A 10,466-nucleotide genomic window follows, 5' to 3' on the forward strand; every position below is an offset into this window, starting at 1 on the left:
CCGGCACCCACTGGATCTACTGGGCCGAGGGCCTGTTGTACAGTGAACAGAAAGTGGCAGAACTCGGGGCCGGCCGCGTGTTGGTGGTCCCCCTCCGCTTCCGGGAGTTCCTTCTCAACCTGGCCCATGATGTGCCCCTCGCCGGACACTTGGGGCAAGACAAAACGTACAGTCGTCTGGTGACCCACTTCTACTGGCCCCGGATGCGGAGAGATGTGGACAACCACTGCCGGTCCTGCCAGACCTGCCAAGCCAGCGGAAAGACGGGGGGTCGGGTCAAGGCCCCCCTCCAGCCCTTTCCCGCCGTCAGCACCCCGTTTGAACGAGTCGGAATCGACATTGTGGGACCCCTGGACCCCCAAACCGCCCTGGGCCACCGCTTCATCCTGGTCCTCGTGGACCACGCCACCAGGTACCCGGAGGCGGTCCCGCTCAGAACTATAACGGCCCCTGTGGTAGGCCGGGCCTTGATGGGGATCTTCTCCCGAGTGGGATTCCCCAGCGAAGTGGTGAGCGACCGTGGCACGAACTTTATCTCCAGGTACATGCGGTCCCTGTGGCAACAATGCGGGGTCACATACAAGTTCACGACCCCATATCACCCTCAGGGGAACGGGCTGGTTGAGCGGTTCAACCGAACATTGAAAGGGATGATCCAGGGCCTGGAAGAACCCCTCAGGCGGAAATGGGATGTCCTGCTGCCCTGCCTCCTGTTTGCCTATCGGGAGGTCCCGCAGAAGTCCCTGGGGTTCAGCCCGTTTGAACTATTGTATGGGCACCCGGTCCGCGGACCACTCAGCCTGGTCAAGGAGGGCTGGGAGATGAAGCCCCGAGGCGCCCCTCCTGACGTCTACCGATACCTCCTGACCCTCCGAAACCAGACCCGCAAGTTCCGAGCCATAGCCGAAGCCAACCTCGAGGCCAGCCAGGAGGACATGAAGCGGTGGTACGATCGCAACACTTCTACGGTAGAATTCGAGCCCGGTCAGAAAGTATGGGTCATGGACCCGGTCGAACCCGGCGCCCTCCAGGACAAGTGGACCGGGCCCTTCAAGGTGGTGGAGAAGAAAAGTCCCGTCACCTACCTGGTCGATCTGGAGTCCCCCCGGAACCCCCTCCGGGTCCTACATGCGAACAGGCTAAAACCCCACTTCGCCCGGACCGAACTGAGCCTGCTGCTGGCGACCGACGAGGGGGGCGAGGACGACTCCGAGCCCTTGCCCGACCTCTTGCAATCCGACAGTCACGATGGATCGATCGAAGGGGTCCAACTCGCCTCGTCCCTGACCCCGGAGCAGCGCAACGACTGCCAGCGATTACTGCGGGACTACGCAGCCCTCTTCTCTCTCACCCCGGGGGTGACCCACTGGTGCGTCCACGACGTCGACACCGGGGAGAACCCCCCCATACGACACAGAGCCTGACCGAGTGCGGGCCTGCATCCAGGCGGAAGTAGCGAAGATGCTGGCCCTGGGGGTCATCGAGCCTTCCGACAGCCCGTGGGCCAGCCCTGTCGTTCTGGTGCCCAAGGCCGCAGCTCCCGGTCACCCCCCGGAGTTGCGATTCTGCGTGGACTACCGAGCCCTGAATGTAGTAACCAAGACGGACGCACACCCGATACCCCGGGCCGACGAACTGATCGACCGCCTAGGGGCCGCTCGCTACTTGAGCACGCTGGACCTCACCGCCGGGTACTGGCAAATCCAGCTCACCCCCGGCGCCCAAGAAAGATCCGCCTTTTCGACTCCGGATGGGCATTACCACTTTCGGGTGATGCCCTTCGGAATGAAGAACGCCCCGGCCACCTTCCAAAGACTGGTGAACAAGGTTTTGGCCGGGCTTGAGGCCTTCAGCGCGGCCTACTTAGATGACATTGCCGTGTACAGCAACCACTGGGCCGAGCACCTCCTCCACCTGGAGGCCGTCCTGGCCGCCCTCCAGCGGGCCGGGCTCACAATCAAGGCCAGCAAATGCCAAATCGGCCACGGATCCGTGACCTACCTGGGCCATCAAGTGGGGAGCGGGCAGGTGGCCCCCCTCCAAGCGAAGATAGATGCCATCCAGACCTGGGAACCCCCCACTACCCAGACCGCTGTCCGGGCCTTCCTGGGCCTCACCGGATACTACCGGCGGTTTATCCGGGACTATGGGAGCATTGTTGGCCCCCTCACAGAGTTAACGTCCAAAAAACAGCCCAAGAAGGTACACTGGACACCCCGCTGCCAAACAGCCTTCGACACCCTCAAAACGGCCATGTGTACTGCTCCGGTGCTGCAAGCCCCGGACTACCAGAAGGAGTTCGTGGTACAGACGGACGCCTCCGAGTATGGGGTCGGGGCCGTCCTCTCCCAAACTGACGAACGGGGGCTCGACAGACCAGTGGCCTTCATCAGCCGGCGACTACTGCCCCGGGAGCAACGCTGGAGCACTATTGAGCGCGAGGCCTTCGCTGTGGTGTGGGCCCTCAAGAAGCTCCGGCCCTACCTCTTTGGCGCCCACTTCCGGGTCCAGACCGACCACCGGCCCTTGCAATGGTTAATGCGAATGCGGGGCGAGAACCCCAAGCTGCTGCGATGGTCCATCTCGCTACAAGGGATGGACTTTGACGTCGAACACCGGCCCGGCAATGACCACGCCAACGCCGACGGCCTGTCCCGCTTCTTCCGCCTTGACGAGGAGAATCCCCAAGGAGATGGGTGACTCTCCATGCCTTCGGCTGGGGGGGACGCCTGTTGGACCTGGCCTCGTGGCGTGGTCCTTAACCCCCTGGATTGTGGCCGTTCCCCGCCCCGGCCGTCACGGGCCACCCGTCTGGACTGCACCAAGGCCCTTCACCCGGAGCTGCACGTGGTCGCATACTCCTCGTGGCTCCGCCATCTTGTTGGCATCCACGTCACACCGTGCCCCAGCCGGCGCGACCCCGCTCAACCCAGCCTCGACCCCAGCGAAGCCCCGACATCGAGGCACCACGAACTGGCCAGGGGGTGCCGCAGGAACCATTCATCGCCCCCGGCGGAGGACAGTATCGATGGGACCCCCAACTGTCCTCCCCTCTCGAGGTGTGATCGCCCTGCAAACTCCCATGGGCCTGGCGCCTCTCCTGCTGGGCGTCTGGCCACCTGCACCCGGCCACTCCGCCCCCTCGGGCGCATAGGTCCGGACATCAAAGGGCTCCAGACCTATATCTGGGGCGACCCCACCACAGCTCGGCAGTTGTATCCCGGAGTCGAGAGCCCTGCTGATCGAATCGCGGCTGACCCTACGGAGACGAACTCTTGCCGGAACCATCACGAGCCCTGCTGACTGCGTCGCGGCTCCCTCCTGTGAACCCTTTTCTGAACCACCTGGAACATCGGAGCCCTGCAGACGCTGTCGCGGCCCAACCTCGCTGGAACCTTCCTCGGAGCCCTGCTGACGACGTCGCGGCTCGAGCTGAGCAGAAACCATCTTGAGAGCCCTGCTGATTGAATCGCGGCTCTCCACGAACTGTACGCCAGAGCCCTGCTGACGCCGTCGCGGCTCGACCCCTCCGAGATCGGAGGTCCTCCAGCGTGAGGATAAGAACTGGGCCCCAGGTACCCTCGTACCACATTCCGGCCAAAGACTGTCCCGCTACCCCTACCCTTCCAAAGAGACATTGAGACTTTTGGTGGATCCCTCGATCCCTTCGTGTAAATATTGAACTCGTAACCTTTTATTGATGATAAAGAATTGCTTGTCTTGAGACAACCTCCTTGAGTCCGGTGTGGTGGTGTTACTGTGCTAGTACGGGATAGGAGAAGGATCTCTCAGGAGACTTCTCGGCAGCGCTCGGCTACTTCGTGCAGTGAGAGGGCCCCCCCCTTGGTGGTCTCACCGACTCCTCGGGGTCCGCCTTCCAACACAACCACTATATTCAAGCCAAAAGCGCTTCATCTGCGCCCCCCCATCAAGGCGCCACCGTGCTCGTGCTCTGCACAGCATGACGGGAGGCCGACCTTTCTTGTAGCTCCGCCGGATATCGAACAACTTGCCCAGGACCACCGGATACCAGTCCACACCAAAAAATCCGCACCTTGTCCAACTGGCCCAAAGTTGACAGTTTTTGCCCACACCGCCCGTCGCTTCCCCCTGGGATCCCGATCTTGCCTACTATTGCCTGCTTAATAGCATTCCGATCCTCGTTTCGCAACCTCCACAGTGAGCCTCCAGCCCTCCGAGAAACAGTCTCCCTTCCCACTCGTCACCCCTGCAACCAACCTTCCTGCACCCCTTCGCGTGCCATGTGACTTTCACACATTACCCACTTATGGAAATTTGTGCCGACATTCCGGCCATCCTACATTAAATCTTCTGTACTGCTTCTCATCCTTCACAGCTAGTGACATGTTAGTAGGCCGATCCTATCCCGGTAAAAACATCCATCCTCTCTGAATTGTGCTTAAATTGCCGCTAAGCCCTTTCCCAGTATTTGCTCAGACATGACTTGTTTGAGAACGCCCATCCCAAACACTTCAAAGCGACCCGATCGTGCGCCCCCTCCCCATCACGCCTCATTTCGGACATTCTCAGGCAGTTCTCTGACTTTCAATTCCCCAAACTCATAATGCCTCCCCTCTTCCTTTCACCCAACTATCCCATACCGCCTAATCCCCAGAACAACACCCTTGTCCCTCTCGCGTCGCCTTGCTTTCATTTTCGAATTCTGCCCGCTCCTCCGGCGATCTTCTCCGCGCCCGAATTTCATTCCGGCTTTAAATTTTTTGTAGTTATTAAGAGGTCAAAGCAATGACAATGCCAGTCATTGCGTGCATTTTTAACACCGCACCAACCCTAGATCGGCAATTAAGCAGCTCCCGCTGACCTCTGGAAACCTTCCTTTGTCACCAACCTTCACAAATGTGCTTCGAGGAGGAAATACACCCTTGGGTGGGGACCTCGCTAGACGAGCCACTGTGCGCTCTCCGGCCAATAATTGGTGAAAGGTGAGTTAGACGAATACATTAATACCCAGAAATATCCTGTAACGAATTCCTTTAACACTTTATTAATGCCCCATAACGTTCTTGTCGTTTATTAACCATTTCAGTTGTAATATTAATACCCCGCCAGCTGCCCCACACATCTCTCCCACCCTCTCCCCTGGGCAACGGCACCTCATCCCTTTCAAGGCCCACTGTTCCCTGAACCCCCCCCCCCCCCCTCACCTCACACTCTGTAGCAGCAGCACCTCTCTTCTTCTCCTTACAAATTTCCCAGGAGAAAGAGGGCCTTGTGCCCGGTGCCCACCTTTAAATACCCCTGCCTCCCTCACACATTCCTACCCTAGATTTACGGCTGATCTGGGCCAGCCCTACTACCAGCCCTATCTTATGGTGTTCCTGCTTCCTTCTCTCCCCTCCCTTATCTCTACCCAATCCGGTCCTTGGTGTTCGGGCTCTGCTCCCCGGGGTGGCCTCCGCTGAGGCCCCCGGTCCCGCCACTATCCCCCTCCCTCTGGGGAGTGGGGGGCCGAACCAAGGGGCATTGAAGAGACCGACCTGCAAACGAGACCTTTTCGTCTCAAAGATAGAATATCGCACCCCCTTCCTGCAGTCATCTTCACTAGGTGACGTCGGTGTTTTACTGTGGCTCTCTGGCCCAATCAGAAGACGCCGATCTTTTCCGAGAATACATTTTGTAAGAACTGAAACACTTTCCGTGCCCATGCCATACAGGACCGCCCCACCGTCAGTCTGCCCGTCTGTCTGTCTATCTATGTACTAAATGCACACACCGCTTAGAACTCTGTGGCTTTGATTCCCAACTTCTCTCTGTTTACCTTCTTTTAACTGTCTGTCGGTCTCGTTTTTCTCCTCCTTCTCTCTCTGCCTCTCTTTCCTTATGTAGCCCCCTCTCGATTTCTTCGACTCTGTCTTTTTCTATCTCTCTATCACTTTCTCTATGTAAGGCTGTCTCTCTCTCTTCTTGCTCACTTTTTCTCCCCCGTCGTCTCTTTTTTTTAACATTGCTTAATACTGTTTAGTTACTTTTGTAAAAGGGAAACTGTCATCTAACCCTTACCTTAAATATTCCGTACCCCAAAAACATCCAATGGGTTGCTCACATCTTCCTCGAAGTATCCGCATCTAAAGAATGGATACCAGTCCTTAATTTACCTAACTGCTGTCTGTGTGTAGCATTACATTGAGTGCGTCTAAACATAAAAAAACAAGTTAGCATGTAAAATACCAACATGACGTGTTCCTTTCTGTATCAATCCCATTCTTAAGGAAACGTTGAATGAAGTGAAATGGGAAGCGCCCGTGGGCGCCACATATATTCCAAACATAAGTTAGGAAATCTGTTATATAAGTTTGCACTGGTGGAAACAAACGCCGTCAGTCGGAGTTCCCTTCTGATCTGCCCACCCCTTCTTTCCCCAGAGCCAACGGAAAACAAGCATTTACAATGCAACGGTCTCGGCATTGTTAAAGTTAGAGCTATTGGCATTGCTCATGACAATGCCGTTTCTTTAAATGTTTTAAAATCAAAACCATAAACAAAAATAATGTCATGAGCAATGCCAATAGCTCTAATTTTACCAATGCCGAGACCATTGCATTGTAAATGCTTGTTTTGAAAGACCCTGTTTGCTCACCCAGTGAGCCCCAGGCCTTATTCAGCTGGAGGAGACATGCCCCTCTCTCTGAGCGTTTCCAGGGAGAACAAGGCAGAGCAAAAGGCAAGCACACCACTGCCTTTCTCCGAGACAGAGCAGAAATGCCTCGGAGAAACGCAGTGTCCTTTTCGGATTCGGGGGCGTGTTTGTCTTTTCTCTCCTCCAGCCATTGGCTGGAGGAGAGAATGAGACTTTCTTTAAAAAACACGCCCCCGATCCGAAAAGGACGGGGCCTAATCGGAGTGACTGACCTCTTCTCCAGTGGCTGGCCAGCATTTACGAGGCCAACCAATGGAGAACAGGGGAGAAGAGGGGCGGTTTCAAGCCCCTCTTCTCCAAGTCATTAAATCTCCGACTTCCGGTTCTGCCTTTCGGCAGACCGGTGGTCCTCGACCTAAAAAGGGCCCTCTTGGCCACATCCCCGTCTACAAGTAACGTCATTTCCATACCCCATCCTGACCAAGGCCAGACCAGTAAAATTTATCCTGTGCAGTATTTTCAGCTGCACCAGTTTCAGCTTTGAGGATATCGCCCCCTCCCTCGGGGAGGCCAGCGCCTCCATCCATTCCTTTTCATCAAGTTCTGTTAAGTCACTTTCCCACGTTGCATGGAGCCGCGGGAGGGGATCATGTGAATGGTTTGTAAGTTTTAGATACATCAGGGAGATTGCCTTTTTGGGCATATAGCCGTCCAGAAGGCTGTCCTCGAGGGGAGAGGCCTCAAGAGGAGTCGCCCCCTTTGGGATAACAGTGTCGCACCTGCAAGTATCTAAATCTTTCCGTGTCTGCGAGCTTGAACATATGTTGGAGGGCCGTGAAGGGTATTACTCCTTTTTTCCAGAGATCACCCACTGGAAGATCCCCATCATGTCCCACCTATCAAACCCCTTAGACTTCCAGAGATCTTCTAAGCGTTCAGAGTCCCATAGCGGGGTGAACCGCCTCATGGTGTTTGCCCATCCCATGTCTTTCTGGACCTGGTGCCAAACCTGCACAGAATGCTTTGTAGGACCCATCAGGGGGAATTCGGCCAGTTTGGGATACAATGCTCAGGTATAATTCCCCCTGGGAGGAGCCGTCTATCCCTGGCATAGCCAGGATCCGTAGGGGGCCGGTATATACAGTGGCTGATAGCAGCCAGATGTGCTGCCCTGTAGTAATTCTTAATGTTCGGCAAACCGATTCCGCCATCATACCAGCAACGCACCAATTTCGAGAACGCGATTTTCGGCCTACCACTCCCCCAGAGCAGAGCTCGTTGTGTGCTTTCTACCTGTTTGAAATATGGGGGCATATTATCAAGACACGCGATAAAATTATCGCCGCTTTAGCGGCAGAAAACTGTCGCTAAAACGGCGATAATGGGCTTGATAATATGCTCTAAGGAATTCCAATTGAAGCCCATGTTAGACGTCCTTCACATCTAACGTGGGCTTCAATTGGAATTCCATAGAGCATATTATCAAGCCCATTATCGCCGTTTTAGCGGCAGTTTTCTGCCGCTAAAGCGGCGATAATTTTATGGCCTTGCTTGTTAATATGCCCCGTGATGTGGGAATCAGGGCAGGTGAATTTTGGAGGACATATAAAAACCGAGTTAGCAACATCCATGACAAGGGGAGAGACTGCCAATGTTCCACGTCAGACTTCAGTCGCTGCAGCGGCGGTAGGAGGTTAGCATTGTAAAATAGTTTGGAATCCCTAGTAATAAAAATCCTCAAATACTTAAAGCCCCCCCCTTACTACCTTAAGTTGATATTCCTTTGGTAGGACCGGCGGCTTCCCATGAAGCACAAAAATGTATGATTTTGACCAGTTGATAGTACACACGGAGTGTGTACCAAAATTAGTGAAGATATTAAGGACTCCATGCAGGGATCTGGTTGGAGGAGCCAGGTATAGCAAAATGTTGTCTGCGAAGAGTGATATCCGGTCCTCCCAATCATCAGCCCAGCGCAGCCCTCTTATTACGGGGTCTCGTTGGATCCAGCAGGCCAGGGTTTCCAATGTAAGAGCGAACAGCAGAGGGGGCGGGGGGCATTCCTCTATGGTCCCTCTGTGGAGGCGGAATATAGCTGAATGTTTGTTACTGACCTCTACCTGTGAGAGTGGGTCAGTGTATAAGAGCCAGACCCAGCCGATAATTTTAGGAATGAATCCCACCCTTTCCAAGATGGCGAACAGGTATGGCCACTTGATGGTATTGAATGCCATGGTGGCATCTAGAGACACCATAACTGCATCTTCTTTTATGGTGTCAGTGTGGGAAGGTGGAATCTGACTATGTGGTTGCCCCCACTTTTTTCTTGGTGTTTTGCTGGTTTATGACTTAGTTGGACTGGGATCCTGCTATTCAGGACCACAGCCTATCTGCTTTCTCTGTAAATTGGTTTCCATGTACATTAGGTACATATCTAATTGGATTCTGGAGTGCCTTATAAGCCCCTAGTATATGGTATACTATGTACCTAGGGCATAGGTACCTCGAGGCCTACCAGGGGCTGAAGCATGTATTATGCCACCCCTGGGAAGCACTCCAAAATGGCACCACAGGTCTGCTACTGCAGCCTGGGTAAGGGTGTGCTTGCACCCTTTACAGTGGTATAGGCTACCTATATCCACATATATAAACAGACACATATAAACCTATAAGCCACTCCTATAGCAGGCCTTGACAATCCTGAAGGCAGAGTGCTTGGTTTTGTGTGAGAGGGTGCCCAAGCATGAGCCGAGCCCCTCTGCAGCTTTCGGAAATACTTCCTTATGGCCGTTCTGTGATACAGCCATACCATATACTCTTAAGTGCATTATAACCTCGCAGTAAATGCTAACTTTGGAATGGCTGCATCAAAACATGTTGTATTTGGTGTCAAACGCTTTGGAATACTACCCCCCGAAAATTCTGGCAGCGGGGGTAGCATTCCACCCTTCTAGAGGGAGAGACATGTGCACACTGGTCAAACCCGGTAGGACTTTCCTGAGCCCTGGCATCACAAAATGGATGCCTCTGCCACAGACACGGGTCTGGCCTCCTGCTGCTGACCGAAACTCAGGCAGGGTAGGCCTGGACAATAGGTTTCCTGTCAGACAGGCAGATGTGTATTGGGGCTGGGCGGGAGCACTCTCTGGCGCTTTGAAGTCCTGCACTGGGGGCACACTTGGTGTCCCTGTGCATAGTCCAGTTCAAACCGGTTGCAGGGGCTACCTGCCCCTGCTCTGGCGCGGAACTGGACAAAGGAAATGGGTGTAATCACCCATCTTTCCAAGCCCACCCATAGGTGGGGCCTTAGAGTTAGTCCATCCCCTAAACTTAGAATAAGTATAGGAATCCAGTCCCTAGGACTTTAGATTATGCTGGACGAAACTCTGCAACATATATCCTGGACCTTCGAATTTCTATCATGACTAAATGATGGAAGAAATCTCCCTTGGGGTTAAGGAGTCACTCCCCTGCTTGGCAGGCACCAAAGAAGCAACTGACCGGTCTGCATCGCTGAAGCTCCCGCCGGATGCCAAAGTCTTTTCATCACCAGAGGTGGATTTCCAGACTTCCCCGAGGCTACCCTGAGTCCACAGCAAAACTGAGGCCCGTGGCTATCGTGGGTGACGTGGAACCGTGACCCCTGGACACCGTGATCTTTTGCAGCAACAGCATCTTCCTGGGCTTCTTTGAAGTTGCGCTTTGGGCTCCGAGTAGCCCAGCCTTGAGCACCTACTGCACCAAAGATTGCTGGCCTCCACTCCATGAATGACCCGTGGGCCAGTTTCAAGTGCGACCGCTTGAGGCTCCTTCGTGATCACTAGCCCGTTGGCTAGCAGGTCCCTAC

At 54.6% G+C, this 10,466-nt stretch overlaps 1 protein-coding gene across 1 annotated transcript in view; it reads right to left on the reverse strand.

The window, feature by feature from the left end:
- LOC146788702 (fatty acyl-CoA hydrolase precursor, medium chain-like) overlaps positions 1 to 5,687 on the reverse strand; it is a 652,575-nt gene extending 646,888 nt beyond the window's left edge. Inside the window, exons 1-2 of the mRNA XM_085630085.1 lie at positions 5,497 to 5,687; positions 5,187 to 5,222 (exon numbers count right to left, since the gene is read on the reverse strand). Coding sequence (XP_085486211.1) covers positions 5,187 to 5,222; positions 5,497 to 5,687 — 227 coding nt within the window. The remainder of the gene's footprint in view (positions 1 to 5,186; positions 5,223 to 5,496) is intronic.
- Positions 5,688 to 10,466: the final 4,779 nt, after the last annotated feature.

The sequence above is a fragment of the Triturus cristatus genome, chromosome 10 (genome assembly GCF_964204655.1).
Source record: "Triturus cristatus chromosome 10, aTriCri1.1, whole genome shotgun sequence".
Classification (NCBI taxonomy): Eukaryota; Metazoa; Chordata; class Amphibia; order Caudata; family Salamandridae; genus Triturus; species Triturus cristatus.